The sequence below is a fragment of the Hyperolius riggenbachi genome, chromosome 8 (genome assembly GCF_040937935.1).
Source record: "Hyperolius riggenbachi isolate aHypRig1 chromosome 8, aHypRig1.pri, whole genome shotgun sequence".
In the NCBI taxonomy this organism is placed as follows: Eukaryota; Metazoa; Chordata; class Amphibia; order Anura; family Hyperoliidae; genus Hyperolius; species Hyperolius riggenbachi.
The window spans coordinates 25,027,301-25,044,198 of NC_090653.1; the positions used below are offsets into that span (position 1 = coordinate 25,027,301).

Sequence of the window (16,898 nt, forward strand, 5' to 3'; positions counted from 1 at the left end):
TCCGATCCATCACTCTTCCCTCCCTGAATATACTTCTTCCTTCACCCATATACTACCTCTCCATCCTCGTTCTGCTTTATTGTCCACCCTTCCACTAGTATATACTCTCTTCCTCATCCTTCCTTAAAGGGGAACTGAAGATAGAGGTATATGGAGGCTGTCATGTTTATTTCCTTTTAAGCAATACCAGTTGCCTGGCTGCTCTGCTGATCCTCTGCCTCTAATACTATTAGCCATAGCCCCTGAACAAGCATGCAGCAGATCAGGTGTTTCAGTTGTTCAGACTTTAAAGTCAGATCTGACAAGACTAGCTGCATGCTTGTTTCTGGTTTTATTCAGATACTACAGCAGAGAAATAGACCAGCAGGGCTGCCAGGCAACTGGTATTGATTAAAAGGAAATAAACAGGACAGCCTCCATATAGCTCTCTCTTCAGTTCCCCTTTAAAGTGTACACGAGGAGATGATGAGATAAACATGTGTATGTACAGTAAAAAACATTAATAACCAGGCTGTTTACTTCTTTTATTCTGCTGCCTGCAAGAGTTTATTTATATGCATGGAAGTGACAGCTTCTGTCTTGTCGGTAGCTTTTCAGGAATATAGTAACCATCACCGATAAGCAAATTACATCCATAAAAGTTTTCCTGGCAGAATACAACCTCTGAGGGAAGGGAGAGATAAAATACATGAACTACTGACCTTTTTCTAACTCTGGGACACTCAATAGGCTGCCACTGAGCAGAGGCAACAAAACAGTCAATCTAATTTGTAAATGTGTAAATATAAAATAAAGCCATAAGGGTATCTAAAAGTAAGTCATTTTGAGGAGTAGGAGCATAAATACAATTGTTTATCTCACCAGTTTATTTTCACCTCTGGTTCACTTTAATATACAACATCCTTGACTCAAACCAATTATTTCTATCATCTAATATAGCCCATGTCCTTAGCCCAATATATCACCCCTAGCTCTATCATCCTCCCTTTCTTCAATATACTGCCTCTTCATCTTTTCCCCAATACACACCCATCCCCTGATCAATCAGATTCCCCTCCTTCAAAGCCATCGGAGTTGGCCCAGAGGTACTGCCTCTGCCTGTGAAGAGGCATTTCTAGTATTCGCCTGATAAATCACTTGGCTTATGAATCCCAAGATCAACACCCTCCCCCCATCCTACGTGTGATACATGTCCCATATATCAGTGTGCGCCAACCCTGTCCTCAGGGCCCAACAACAGTACATGTTTTGTGGAAATCCGCAGAGGTTGTTGATTAGCTCTGCTGAGACACTAATTACTCCACCTGTGCATGCTTGTGGTTTCCTACAAAGCATGTACTGTTGGTGGGCCTTGAGGACAGGGTTGGGGAACTCTGCCGTATATGTCCCATTCCCTTGATGCAATTCACCAAATACCCTTCAGTCCATTCCCATGAATCTCCGTTGTCCTTTCCTCTCCCCCTCCAATGAGCCCAGGTCTAATGAACTCCTCCTACCTCTCAAACGTCATCCACTAAATACTGCTCCCTTCCCCATCTATCCCTTGATCCACCCATCACCATACTTCCCCTCCCCCTCTGAATTCTCTCTTGCCTTATATAATATGACTCACTTCTGGATGGCATTATGCAGGGTCTCGATATTGTTCTGAGAACGTTCCAGCGTCCGCCTCGTGATGGTGACGCTCATGGAGTCGATGCAGACGTTATCTGTGGAGACATCATGACCGTGTCACGTGGAGAGCTGAAGGGGTCTAGAAGAATAAGAGTGCTACGATAACAGAGTGGGACTGTCAGTGGGCGCTCTGCTCCCCAGAACCTTTAACCAGAACCCTCTCGAAAGGGGTGGGGTGGGTGGGTATCAAACACACAGGAGTAAAGAGACGTCCAGATAGAATAAAATTAGGTTGAAAACCAATCAAATGTAAATAAAAACCAATAAAATGTAAATAAACAAGGTGGCTTACCTTAAAGCGGTATTGTCATTATAAAAATCAAATTTCAACAGCAACAGGTCTAAGTGTATTAAGTGATAAAGATGCTAATCCTGCATTCAAAACTTGCAAAACTTTTTCTGCTGTTATGGTTTGTAGTTATCACATACTTGCACTGGTCCTAGTGCCAAACAGTGCCAAAAAGTTGAATGCTGTGAGTTCTTTTTATCTATAATATATTCCTCCTCTTCCATTTCCCTGCCTAGCTGCTTATCAGAAACAACCTCTGATTACTTGTGTTTGCAAGCAAGGCTGAGGTGACTCAGTGATTGGATGTGTAAATAAAAAAATAGACAGTGCAGTTGTTAGTATACACCTCAGTGGGAGTGTCTGAAGACTCTGGGAGGAGGGCAGCTAATAAATACACAATGAGCAAGAGAAGGGGGGGGGGGGGGGACAAGAGTCTGGGAGGATATGATGTCAGCATTAGCTTGGCAAGATGGCCACTGCCTAGAATAGGATTTTCTGCTTTTCCTTTATAAAATTCACAGGAATCATTAGTGGATAGCACAATACATCTGTTATGTAAGTAGAAGTAGTATTTATCTACTTATATATGTGTTTTTTATTTCTAGGTTAGCATGGGTGTCGCTTGTTCCTTAATAACGACAGTCGTATGCGACAAAAAAGGCTTATTATGCACATGCAACCTGTTTCACGGCTGCAAGCCCACTTCCTCAGGCCAAGTGCCTGAGTAGTATTAGCCAAGAGTATTACGTGTAATCCACCTCATTTATTTACATTTTATTGGTTTTTAACCTATTTTTATTCTATCTGGGCACCTATTTACCCCTGCTGTGTATTTCAGTAAAGAGGCTTTTTGGTCTCTTTCAGCCCCTTACTCCTGCGAGTTCTGGTTAACCATGAGCTTGCTGAGTACTCTGCAACACAGAGATACTACAGGAGGGGCTTGCAGGCCTTACCAATGTTATGAGCTTCATCAAAGACGACGACCGATTTCTTGGCCAGCTCGCGGGACACCAGGTCGGCGATCTTGGGGTCCAGCAGGTAGTGGTAGCTGTAGATGATGACATTACACTGCGAAAGCTGTACAACAGAGACAAGACGAAGATGTCATCCCCACCCATCAGACTCACAAACCATACAATCGTCCCGTATATCGACTACTCACAGCATGGCGGGCAAGGTAATATGGACACCAGCCCTTCTGACGTCCCAGCGTGCGCAAATCATCCAGGTTATACACGCCCGCAGCGAGGGGGGTCTCTCGGCCAATAGCATCAAACTCCTACCAAGACAGACATTTGTTTCTACCGTAATACTGAACAGGTCCCAGATGCTGCAAAATTCCAGGGAACCCCACAAAGCATTCAATTTAAAATCCTTACTCTCGCCTACAAAGGCTCTCCACAATCTAGCTCTTTCCTATCTAAATCAACTTATTTCCAGATACCATCCTACACGCAATCTCCGCTCTGCTAACAATATCCTTCTGTCTTCTTCCCTGATCTCCTCTTCCCACTCCCGCTTACAAGACTTCTCTTGAACCTCTCCCCTCCACTAGAACACCCTCCCCAACACATCTGCCACTCACCCACACTTTTTTAGATACAATCTTAAAACTCACCTCTTCAGGCAAGCATACTCTCCCACACAGGACACTTCAGCCACTGACCACCATTTCTACCACCTCATACACAGCTTTCCTTTACCTACTGTCCTACCCCTTATACTATAAGGCCTGGTTCACAACAGCGGTTTTTTTATGGAACGTAACCTGAACGTATACTGTATAAACGGAACGTATCCAAATTTAACCTATTGGACCGTTCACGTGCGTCCGTTGATACGGATACGTTCTGAACGTTCCGTTCCCCGGACCAAAAAAAAAAAGGAGCAGGCCCCAATTTTTCGGACCGTTCTGCCCAGCGGAATGGAACTGAACAAAAAATGCTGCTGCATTGGGGCAATGGAAATGGAACGTTTCTTCACATGAAACGGACCGTTCCATAGGGGATAGGGGGATGCTAACCTGAGCGGCAGGAGGGTGCAGCAGCCGGGGGGGTGGGTGAGTGAGGGTAACCGGGCCTTAAAGGGAAGGTTCAGGGACTATCCGGTGGTCTCTGGAGAACTACTGAGCCTGCGCAGTATAGCCCGGAGGACGTCCGATGACGTCAGCGTGCCGCCGTGAGGCGCATTTTGGAGCGCACAAGAAGCCCGACCTGGCCGCCGGCCTGGCCAGGTCGGGCGAGCCACCGGAGACCACCGGGAGCCTGCGGAGCTGCGCCGAGGGCACCTCCTGCCTGCCACGGGCTGGAGGAAGCCCCAGGTAAGTGGATGGGGATTTTCATTTTTTTGGGATAGTCCCTGAACCTTCCCTTTAAATACATACCTAAAGGCCGGCGGTAGAGGCTTCAGTCTTCATGTGACTAGTCACATAAAAAAAAAACACATAAATCCAGGCACTTCGCCTCTGGTTACTGATTTTTGCTATTTTTCTGGCCACACCCCCCTTTCCTTAAATGAATTACTTATTTAAATGTCCTAACTGGAGGCGATGTGCCTGGATTTATGTGTTTTTCTTGTTACGGACCCTTGTGGCCAGAGTTTTAATCCAGTGCACTCCCTCCTTCCCGTTTGTGTTTTTTGTCAGCATGCAGACAGCTTATGCTGGTGTATGTGCATGGTGCGCATGGACACATAACGTTAGCTCCCTTGTGCGATTGGTAAGATGCACTATCTGTCCCAGGAGAGAACGTCAGGATGTGTGCTCCTAATCCATTGATAGGTTTGTTGCAATGAATGTTTGCATGGCTGCACTATGCATGTTACAGGGCTAGAGTTAGGACACCTATGTTTACCTGGGTACTTCTGCGCAGTATAGGTGACTAAGCATAAGAATGCATTCTTCTGTGAACTAAGACCCCGGCTCTTAACTTAGCTGTAGGGATAACAGTTGTGCCTGGATGAGTGAATCTGGGAATGCATTTGTTTGAACATTTGTATGCGAGTGTGCGAAAGGTTACTGAATTGTGACTAGTCACATGACGCGCTGTGTAATCACAGTGCAAGAAGAGGAAGCTGCTGCCATTAGGTATGTATTTGCTGCAAACGGAATGAAAACCGATCCAATCCTTCGGTGATCAGATCAGTTTTCACAACCCGTTTGCCAATGTGCACAGAGCCATCCGGATCCAGTGAAGCGGAGACGCGATCCGCTCACCGGACCCGCTTGGTTCATATTTTGTAATGTGAATCTAAGTTCTTTTGGCTAGGGCTCTCTTCACCAATTTATCTCACAATGCTGTGTAATGTGTGTGCAGGACAACTGGCATTGTGTAAAAGGAAATAAATATGGCAGCCTCCATATCCCTCTCACTTCAGTTTTCCTTTTAAAAAACAGACATATGCATAATAAGTGTCAGTTAGCCAAACTATCTGTTAGTGGATTATCTGTACACATAAGTGTCTGGATATTTCTTTCTGACTTTATCTGAATTGAAGAATTTTCTACCATTAGCGGCGACATGTTTTATAGAGCACAAAGACACACCCAGCTGAATGTTTACTATTTGTTTGTTTTACCAAGAATCTTCCCAGAGATGCTAGGATACTGTGCAAAGCCCTGCAGGGACATCTCACACCACACACACTACACTGCCGGACACCCCCTCCGGAGAGATCTCTTACCTCGTAGAAGCAGCAGGAGGGGATGCTGGGGTCCCTTTGCCTCTGAGTTCGGACGAAGGACGCGGTGAGACTGTGACATCGGCCGTCCACCTCTTTGCCAAAACGTAGTGCGCTGACCTGTAGGAGGAAACATGCTATAAGGACTCTCAGAGCTGCAGCCTCAAAACCCAGACATTTAAAAGAGATAGGAAGTAATGTGCTTACCCCTAGGACTGAACCCTTCTGACTTAAGACAGGTCAACTTCTCCTAGGAGGGCCACAGGCAGGGGGTCAGCGAAGGGTGCACTCACCTCTAGGAGGTCACAGGCACCTCTAGGGGGATACAGGCACCTCTAGGGGGTCACAGGCACCTCTAGGGGGTCACAGGCACCTCTAGGGGGTCACAGGAGGGTGCACGCACATTTAGGGGGTCACAGGAGGGTGCACGTACCCAGTGCTGGGACACAGTCCTCCAGCACCCATGGCTGAGACACCAAAGTGTGCCCCTCCATCCCTCCCACCCCAGCCGTCACACACTGATTGCTATTAGACTAAGAGATTAGACTCAGGACCCCCTCTAGGGGGTCCCAGGAGTGTGCACGTACCTCAAGGGGGTCACAGGAGGGTGCACGTACCTCAAGGGGGTCACAGGAGGGTGCACGTACCTCAAGGGGGTCCCAGGAGGGTGCACGTACCTCAAGGGGGTCCCAGGAGGGTGCACGTACCTCAAGGGGGTCCCAGGAGGGTGCACGTACCTCTAGGGGGTCACAGGAGGGTACACACACCTCTAGGGGGTCACAGGAGGGTACACACACCTCTAGGGGGTCACAGGAGAGTACACACACCTCTAGGGGGTCACAGGAGAGTGCACGTACCTCTAGGAGGTCACAGGAGGGTGCACGTACCTCTAGGGGGTTACAGGAGGGTGCACGTACGGTCACAGGAGGGTGCACGTACCTCTAGGGGGTCACAGGAGGGTGCACGTACCTCTAGGGGGTCACAGGAGTGTGCACGTACCTCTAGGGGGTCACAGGAGGGTGCACTTACCTCTTGGGGGTCACAGGAGGGTGCACGTACCTCTAGGGGGGGTCACAGGAGGGTGCACGTACCTCTAGGGGGTCACAGGAGGGTGCACGTACCTCTAGGGGGGGTCACAGGAGGGTGCACGCACCTCTAGGGGGTCACAGGAGTGTGCACGTACCTCTAGGGGTCACAGGCGTGTGCACGTACCTCTGGGGGGGGGGGGGGTCGCAGGAGGGTGCACGCACCTCTAGGGGGGGGGGGTCACAGGAGGGTGCACGCACCTCTAGGGGGTCACAGGAGGGTGCACGTACCTCTAGGGGGTCACAGGAGGGTGCAGCAGCAGCAGCAGGAAGAGCCATCAATCTGCTCACCCTGCACCCAGCCGGCGGTGCCATAATAGGAACGCGACAAGCAGCTCACCTCAGGGTTGACACACAGGTTGCGTCGAGAGCTAAGTGCCAAGGCCAGAAAGTTCAGCTTCTCCCCAGTCTGGTTCTGGATGTACTCAATCAGTTTCCTCAGCTCCTCCACCACCTGTGAAAACAACATCACTAAGCAACCATGGCAACCAACGGACTCAGTCACATGACTGCGCAACCAAACCCCACCTTCTCCAATTCTGGGACTGTCCTGGAGCAGTAAATCAGCTTCGTCACTTCCAGAGGATATGTCTGCAAAACACAAGTGACACCATTATCAACGCACTGTCATTGTCACACAAACGCCACTGCACTGTCACCATCACACTGACATTACCGGGACACAACCACCTCTACTACACTGACAGTACCGGGACACAAGCACCACTGCACTGTCACCATCACACCTACATTACCGGGACACAAGCACCACTGCACTGTCACCATCACACTGACATTACCGGGACACAAGCACCACTGCACTGTCACCATCACACTGACATTACCGGGACACAAGCACCACTGCACTGTCACCATCACACTGACATTACCGGGACGCAAGCACCACTGCACTGTCACCATCACACTGACATTACCGGGACGCAAGCACCACTGCATTGTCATCATCACACTGACATTACCGGGACACAAGCACCACTGCACTGTCCCCATCACACTGACATTACCAGGACACAAGCACCACTGCACTGTCCCCATCACACTGACATTACCGGGACACAAGCACCACTGCACTGTCACCATCACACTGAATTAGCGGGACACAAGCACCACTGCACTGTCACCATCACACTGACATTACCGGGACACAAGCACCACTGCACTGTCACCATCACACTGACATTACCGGGACACAAGCACCACTGCACTGTCACCATCACACTGACATTACCGGGACACAAGAACCACTGCATTGTCATCCTCACACTGACATTACCGGGACAGAAGCACCACTGCACTGTCCCCATCACACTGACATTACCGGGACACAAGCACCACTGCACTGTCACCATCACACTGACATTAGCGGGACACAAGCACCACTGCACTGTCACCATCACACTGACATTACCGGGACACAAGCACCACTGCACTGTCACCATCACACTGACATTACCGGGACACAAGCACCACTGCATTGTCATCACACACTGACATTACCGTGACACAAGCACCACTACACTGTCACACTGACATTACCGGGACACAAGCACCACTGCACTGTCACCATCACACTGACATTACCGGGACACAAGCACCACTGCATTGTCACCATCACACTGACATTACCGGGACACAAGCACCACTGCACTGTCACCATCACACTGACATTACCGGGACACAAGCACCACTGCACTGTCACCATCACACTGACATTACCGGGACGCAAGCACCACTGCACTGTCACCATCACACTGACATTACCGGGACACAAGCACCACTGCACTGTCCCCATCACACTGACATTACCAGGACACAAGCACCACTGCACTGTCACCATCACACTGACATTACCGGGACACAAGCACCACTGCATTGTCACCATCACACTGACATTACCGGGACACAAGCACCACTGCACTGTCACCATCACACTGACATTACCGGGACACAAGCACCACTGCACTGTCACCATCACACTGACATTACCGGGACACAAGCACCACTGCACTGTCACCATCACACTGACATTACCGGGACACAAGAACCACTGCATTGTCATCCTCACACTGACATTACCGGGACAGAAGCACCACTGCACTGTCCCCATCACACTGACATTACCGGGACACAAGCACCACTGCACTGTCACCATCACACTGACATTAGCGGGACACAAGCACCACTGCACTGTCACCATCACACTGACATTACCGGGACACAAGCACCACTGCACTGTCACCATCACACTGACATTACCGGGACACAAGCACCACTGCATTGTCATCACACACTGACATTACCGTGACACAAGCACCACTACACTGTCACACTGACATTACCGGGACACAAGCACCACTGCACTGTCACCATCACACTGACATTACCGGGACACAAGCACCACTGCATTGTCACCATCACACTGACATTACCGGGACACAAGCACCACTGCACTGTCACCATCACACTGACATTACCGGGACACAAGCACCACTGCACTGTCACCATCACACTGACATTACCGGGACGCAAGCACCACTGCACTGTCACCATCACACTGACATTACCGGGACACAAGCACCACTGCACTGTCCCCATCACACTGACATTACCAGGACACAAGCACCACTGCACTGTCACCATCACACTGACATTACCGGGACACAAGCACCACTGCATTGTCACCATCACACTGACATTACCGGGACACAAGCACCACTGCACTGTCACCATCACACTGACATTACCGGGACACAAGCACCACTGCATTGTCATCGCACCCTGACATTACCAGGACACAAGCACCACTGCACTGTCACACTGACATTACCGGGACATGAGCAATGGTGCACAGATATTAGTGAGATAGCATTACCAGACACTGTCACACTGATGCTGAGAGAAAGTGGGGACCAGCAGTGCAGAGCACAGTGACACACTTACTCTTTGATAGGCCACAATGAGGGACAACAGCGAGACAGTCTTCCCTGTCCCTGACGGCATCTCCAACACGCCATGGCCCTGCAACATGCAACAATCATTATTAGCAATATCTGATGGAGACAGCTGTTATCCTACGGGACTACCCCTTGCGGACAGGCAAATGTATATATGTTGCGCCCCTTTGTATTTATAACGCATCATTTATTTATATGTATAGTGTATAATCCAGCTATCCCTAGTTTCCACTTATGCAGCGTCAGTTTTGGAGGCGGACTCCAGCATTTGCGCGGATGAGAATATATGCTTGTGAACCCCTTCAGCCGTGCCATGCAAGGCTATGCGGATTCAGATGCAATGTGCAATTAAATGCTTGATGCACTATGTTGTTTTCCCTGCATGCAAATTCAGAAGCAGCCGATTGATTTCAATATGCTGCAATTACCCATCCAAAATCGAGTGCGCGGAAACGTGGTGAAAACGAGCCCTTACAGGTAAATGAGATGAATAATACATCAAAATTATTATTATATGCAGTTTCAAAATGAACCAATAGAATGAACCAGAGATGGGCTTTGATTGGTCTATTTTCAAGCTGCATACTTTTGCATAATACTGCATCCGATGGGCTCCATTCACAATCGCACACGGTGGCGTAGTGGTTAGCGCTCTCGCCTTGCAGCGCTGGGTCCCCAGTTCGAATTCCAGCCAGGTCAACATCTGCAAGGAGTTTGTATGTCTGCGTGGGTTTCCTCTGGGCACTCATGTTTCCTCCAACATCCCAAAAACATACAGATAAGTTAATTGGCTTCCCCTAAAATTGGTCCTAGACTACATACACCACACAATACACACATAGACATATGACTATGGGAGGGATTAGATTGTGAGCCCCTCTGAGGGACAGTTAGTGACAAGACAATAACCTCTGTACAGCGCTGCGTAATATGTCAGCCCTATATAAATACTTGAATAAAAAAAAATAAATCACACGTGTGGTAATGGATTTTTTACTGCTATATTATCGGTAGTGATAATTTCCGCATTTTTTCCACATTCACTAAAAAATTTCCGCATGTTTTCTGCAAGCGGAAACAATGTGTAAAAAAAATTGCGGAAACAATGCAGAAAAAAATTTGCCTAAAAAAAAATAGTCAAAACACAAATCAAAGTCCAGCAAAAACAGCGCACAAGCCGCCACCATCCATTTAAGTCAATATATCTCCAAGTACTTGTAGGCAATATAAATTCGGTAGTTCAGTCAGAAACTATGCTCCCCTTTTTCTTTGTGAATTTTTGCGGAAATTAATGCCTTTTGCAGACATTTTTTTTGCAAACTGTTACAGCAGTTTTTACACATGCCAGAAAACCATGTGTACAATTTTACGCATGCGGCAAAACATGCGTAAAATTTTGTGAATGTCAAGATGGACTTATTTCAGGCGGCAATTTTTACGCATGCCGGAAAAGATGGTCTTATTTCAGGCGGCAATTTACCACAATTGCTTTTCCACATGGGAAAAATGATAGTTAACCTCCTTAGCGGTAACCCCGTGCTGGACACGGGGTAAGCCGCCGGAGGGTGCCGCTCAGGCCCTGCTGGGCCGATTTACATAATTTTTTCTTTGCTACACGCAGCTAGCACTTTGCTAGCTTCGGGTGCATAATGATCGCCGCCGCTACCCGCCTATTCGCCGCGCCAACCCCCCCCCCCCCCCAGACCCCTTATGCTGCCTGGCCAATCAGTACCAGGCAGCGCTGAGGGGTGGATCGGAACACCCGCTGATGTTGCGGCATTGATGACGTCATCGCGATCGTCGCCATGGCAATGGGGAAGCCCATACAGGGAATCCCGTTCAGAACGGGATTCCCTGCAGGGTAAAAGCGCCGGCGGCGATCGGAGGGGTGGGAGAGATAGCGAAGGGAGGGGGGGAAGCATGTAGCTAGCGCTAGGCTAGTTACACGCTTTAAAAAAATAAAAATAAAAAAAAAAGTGCTGCGCTGCCCCCCTGGCGGATTTATTGTACCGCCAGGGAGGTTAAATAGAGCCCAATGTGGCATTATTTGCATCTCACTGCCCCCTACAGGTGATATAGAGGAATGTCTTTCATCACACATTATGCAGACAGGAGGCGCTCACCTTGGCATCCAGAGTCCTCTTCAGCTCCAGCATGTAGGAGTATTGCTCGGGGTAGATGTACTCATATGGGAAGTGTACCAACAGCCCATCTATATTCAGCCTGGAAAGGTAGAGAACTAAGATCACTATGCAGGTATGATACTGTCCGTATGGCAATACACTTGTGGGGGGCAATACACAGGAAGGCTTTTACACCAGGGGCTCACTGAGAGCAGCAGTTGCAGGGCAAGCACTTAGCATTGTGTTTTTAACAGTTTTTGTGTGCAATTTTCAGTGTTTTCATCTGCTATTGCAAGAGCTGTACAATCTTTACCTGCTATTGTACAATGCTTGCAATTTGCAGTTTTGGTTTTCTCTTTGTCTGTTGTAAATAAGTTTAAAAAACAAATGTAACAAGAGGGATATAGAGGCTGCCATATTTATTTCCTTATAAGCAATACCAGTTGCCTGGCAGTCCTGCTGAACCTCTGCCTCTAACACTTTCAGCCATAGCCCCTGAACAAGCATGCAGCAGATCAGGTGTTTTTGACATTGCCAGATCCGACAAGATTAGCTGCATGCTTGTTTCTGGTGTGATTCAAACACTACTGCAGCCACATAGATCAGCATGGCTGCCATGCAACTGGTATTGTTTAAAAGAAAATAAGTATGGAAGCTTCCATATTCTACTCAGTTCAGTTATCTTTTAAGGTGCCCAATAACAACATTTTCCTCTGATGCAATAATTCGATTAGATTTGCAGGATCGGAAGGTAATTATTGGTTGTTCGCATAAACCGGACTTTCCCTCTCCAAATAGGATCGTAAAATCCAACATTCCATTTGACTAAATATTCTATTCCAGCCGACCATAGAATCATTTTGCACCGATTTCCTCCACATATAGCATAGTTTACGGTACAATTTGATCGTAAAAATCCAATCAAAAAATGGCACTAGTCTACTTTAGTGGACCCAGCAGAGAACCTCATAGGGAACAGTTCTCCAATCACAGTATCCTTTTACAGCACAAAGCATTGTGACTGGCCGAATTCTGTGTGCGATGACCCGCCACATAGATTTCCCGCTCGATCCCTGCGGGCGGACAATAGCAGGGAATCGAGCGGAAGATAAGGAGCGCCCGCGGGGACAACTGGGAATCGATCTGGGCGGCCGCGGCGGAAGTTGATCCGGCGGCTAATCGAGCCACCGGTCGACTCGTGTATGCCCAGCATAAGAGACACACACAGGATCAGCAAGAGAGTCTGGCAACTGGTATTATTTTAAAAGGAAAAATCCAGATCCTTCTCAGTTTAGGTTCCCTTTGAGAGGGTTCCGTCCACCCATTAGCCAAATTTCCCTACGAGGTTTCCTGCTGGGTCCCTAAAGTAGACTAGCGACCAAAAAATTGCATCTGAGGAAAATATTGTACCGTCAATGGGCACCTTATAGCCTGTTACGCTCATCCAATTCCAGGTTTTTGCAGTGATATTCGCCACAATAGGAGGTGCTGCCCTACCATTTTAAAGGACAAATGAAGCGAGAGGGATGTGGAGGCTGCCATATTTATTTCCGTTCTAGCAATACCAGTTAACTGGCTACCCTACGGATCCTCTGCCTATAATACTTTTAGCCATAGACCCTGAACAAGCATGCAGCAGATCAGGTGTATCTGACATTGTCAGATCTGACAAATTAGCTGCATGGTTGGTTCTGGTGTTATTCAGACAATACTGCAGCCAAATAGATCAGCAGGGCTGCCAGGCAACTGGTATTGTATAAAAGGAAATAAACATGGGAGCTTCTATAGTCTTCTCACTTCAGTTGTCCTTTGAAAGGAGTAGATACTGCAATAATGTTGAAACACAGCACCAGTACTAAATAACTGATAGATAGATAGATAGATAGATAGATAGATAGATAGATAGATAGATAGATCTTTCCCCCATAGTACCAGCAGTGTACACAGCACAGTATAGAATACACAGCACTATACATACAGCTCTCAGCCCCCCACACCACAATGCACAGCCTCTGTATAGGGTATATACGTGCACAACACACGGCCCCTCCCCCATAAATCCAGATATCATTATGATAAGATGTATCTATGTATATTTTTCACACTATTTACACAACACGCCACACTGTGCTTACTTCATGGTGGCTGTCCTCTCCCAGGCCACGCCCCTATCCTATACCCCTCCGCCATTGGCTCCTTGCAGCTGTCACTATGGCCACGTGACGCCTCAGCCGCGCGCCGCCAACCACAAGCCGCGCCTGCGTCACGTGATCTCCCGGAGAACAAAAGACCAGCGCTTGAGCGCTAGAGGCGCAGGGCTCCGGGAAAATGGCGACCCGCTCATTCATTCCGAGGCTCATACTTCTCACACGTGACCCGGAGCGCCGCATCACGTGATTGCCTCACACAAGCGTGTATTCGTAAAGAAAGAATGCGAGCTTGAAGAGCTAACATACCGTAATATATATAATGCGATTCTTCTCGGCAAATCACCGAGGTCATACTGCAGCATAGCCTCCAACCTCCCATACCCAGTATCCCTGTACACAACATGACCATCACAGTCCAACATCAATCAATGTAAAATCCCTATCTGAACTGATGAGGATTATTATGTATTTATATAGCACTGACATCTTCTGCAGCACTTTACAGAGTACATAGTCATGTCACTGACTGTCCTCAGAGGGCGTACATTTGAATACGGCTCTGGTAGACTTGGGCGCAGGATCCAGCTGTTAAATGGCTGGTCCTGCTTCTGCACAAGTCCGGGGCGTTTTAATTACTATTCCCCCTCCAGGCCGACATGGATAGTGGGGGAATGAAATAATTCGGCTTCCAGCGATTGCTGGAGGCCGAATTATTGTGTTTTTTAAACAACTTCGGCTCCGTCTTCTGACGGAGCCGACCTTCCTCACTGAGCGCCGCTATAGACTGATTCCCATTACAGTCTATGGCGGCGCTGGCTGCGCCCAAAGCTAGCAGCGCTGAAAAGCACTGCTCCGCTCAGAGGAGCTCACACTCTAATCCTACCATAGTCTAATGTCCTACCTACCATATTATTATTATTATGTATTTATATATAGCACTGACATCTCCTCTCAAATACTTTCATGATGACGGGGGTCAGGGCTACGGGTCTGAAGTTGTTGAGCTCCATGTTCCCTGGTTTTTTGGGGACTGGTATGATCGTGGACCTTTTGAAGCAGGAGGGGACCCCCCCCCCCCCCCCCTCTGATAGTGATCTGTTAAAGAGAGAGGTGAGGATGGGAGCTAGTTGGTTTGCACAGGTTCTCAGGCAGTGTGAGGACACCCCATCCGGGCCTGAGGCTTTCCTGGGATTGAGTCTGCGAAGGTGTTGTAGCACATCCTCCTCTTGCACTGTGGTCAGAGCGGGGGTGCCACTGGCCACTGGAAGGCCCTGGGCCACTGGGAGGGCCCGGGTGTCCTTTTTCGCGGATGTGAGTGCTGGCTGGGATGCTGGGGCCGCGGGCTGCTTGGGTTGTAGATCGAATCTGCAGTAGAACTCATTGAGTTCCTCTACCAGTTGGGAGCTGGGGGCTGCGTGTTGAGGGGTGGGCTTAAAGTTCGTGGCTGCCCTGAGACCCTTCCATACTTCCCGTGAGTTGTTGGACTGGAGGCTGAGGCCAACCTTGTTAGAGTAGGCCCTCTTTGCGGCTTTCAGTTTTTGAGAGGCTGGTGCTGGCCCACCTGAAGCACTCCACCAGCACCCTCCTCGAACCACACCAGTTTGCCTACAGGGAAAACCGATCAGTTGACGATGCCATCAATGTCAGCCTAGCATACATCTTGGAACACCTTGACAGACCAGGGGCCTATGCTAGGGTCCTTTTCCTGGACTTCAGCTCGGCTTTTAATACCATCTGCCCTGACATTCTGATCAACAATCTTGCGCATCTCGGGGTAGATCCCCTCCTCTGCATGTGGGTTAAGGACTTTCTCTCCAACAGAACCCAACGGGTCAAGCTTGGCAGTCACATCTCCAGCGAGAGAACCACTAATGTTGGTGCACCGCAAGGCTGCGTGCTGTCTCCACTCCTGTTCTCCCTGTATACCAACAAATGCACCTCGACCTCCGACTCCGTCAAAGTTATTAAATTCGCAGACGATACCACGCTTATCGGCCTCATCGACAGCAACGGGGAGGACCCCTATCGAAATGAAATTGCGAAGATCTGTAGTTGGTGCAAGGACAACAATCTCATTCTCAACACGGCAAAGACCGTGGAACTGATCGTGGACTTCCGGAAACTCCCCCCTGCCCCCCTCCCTATGTTCATTGACGGGTCTGAGGTCTCCAGAGTTCAAAGTGTACGGTTCCTCGGCACAACCTTAACAAGCGACCTCAAATGGGAGCAGAACACTACTAAAACTCAGAAGAAAGCACAGCAAAGGCTATTCTTCCTGCGCCAATTGAAGAAATTCGGCATGTCACGGGAACTGCTTACCAGCTTTTACACCTCGACCATCGAATCCATCCTCTGCGGCTCCATCATCGTCTGGTATGCCGGTGCAACTGCTAAGGATAAATACAAACTCCACAGAGTGATAAACGCAGCAGAAAAGATCATAGGCGCCCACCTGCCCTCGCTAGATCTCCTCTACTCCATGAGAATGAAGACAAGGGCCTCCAAGATCCTACTCGACCCCTCCCACCCGGGCAGACGCTACTTTGAGACCCTTCCACTGGGTCGCCGGTTCAGATCCATCCCCACCAAAACCACTAGACACATGAACACCTTCTTCCCCCAAGCAGTCCACCTGTTGAACTCACTAAACTAAAGACCCCCCCCCCCCCCCCCCCACACACACACACACACACACCACCACCACCACTGGGACACTCTAGCCACCAGGGCAACCCTCCCCCACAGCTGTAAATTCTGACCTTCCCAAGCCTCTAACTGTGTTGCTCTATATATCTGCGTGTATGTTTTGCTTTGCCTTGCTTATGTTTGCCGGGTGTTATATTTCTGCCTGGTGTAATATGCTATATATGTTCCTGAACTGCCATTGCCATGTGAACCACAAGCAATTCCGGGCTCACCAACCG

The 16,898-nt window shown here is 48.8% G+C and overlaps 1 protein-coding gene across 1 annotated transcript in view; it reads right to left on the reverse strand.

Annotated features, from left to right (window-relative positions):
* The window catches only part of ERCC2 (ERCC excision repair 2, TFIIH core complex helicase subunit), a 46,823-nt gene extending 32,775 nt beyond the window's left edge, over positions 1 to 14,048 (reverse strand). Inside the window, exons 1-9 of the mRNA XM_068249271.1 lie at positions 13,960 to 14,048; positions 11,825 to 11,924; positions 9,688 to 9,765; positions 7,255 to 7,317; positions 7,067 to 7,180; positions 5,645 to 5,761; positions 3,126 to 3,242; positions 2,917 to 3,040; positions 1,613 to 1,709 (exon numbers count right to left, since the gene is read on the reverse strand). Coding sequence (XP_068105372.1) covers positions 1,613 to 1,709; positions 2,917 to 3,040; positions 3,126 to 3,242; positions 5,645 to 5,761; positions 7,067 to 7,180; positions 7,255 to 7,317; positions 9,688 to 9,765; positions 11,825 to 11,924; positions 13,960 to 13,964 — 815 coding nt within the window. The 5' untranslated portion in view covers positions 13,965 to 14,048. The remainder of the gene's footprint in view (positions 1 to 1,612; positions 1,710 to 2,916; positions 3,041 to 3,125; positions 3,243 to 5,644; positions 5,762 to 7,066; positions 7,181 to 7,254; positions 7,318 to 9,687; positions 9,766 to 11,824; positions 11,925 to 13,959) is intronic.
* Positions 14,049 to 16,898: the final 2,850 nt, after the last annotated feature.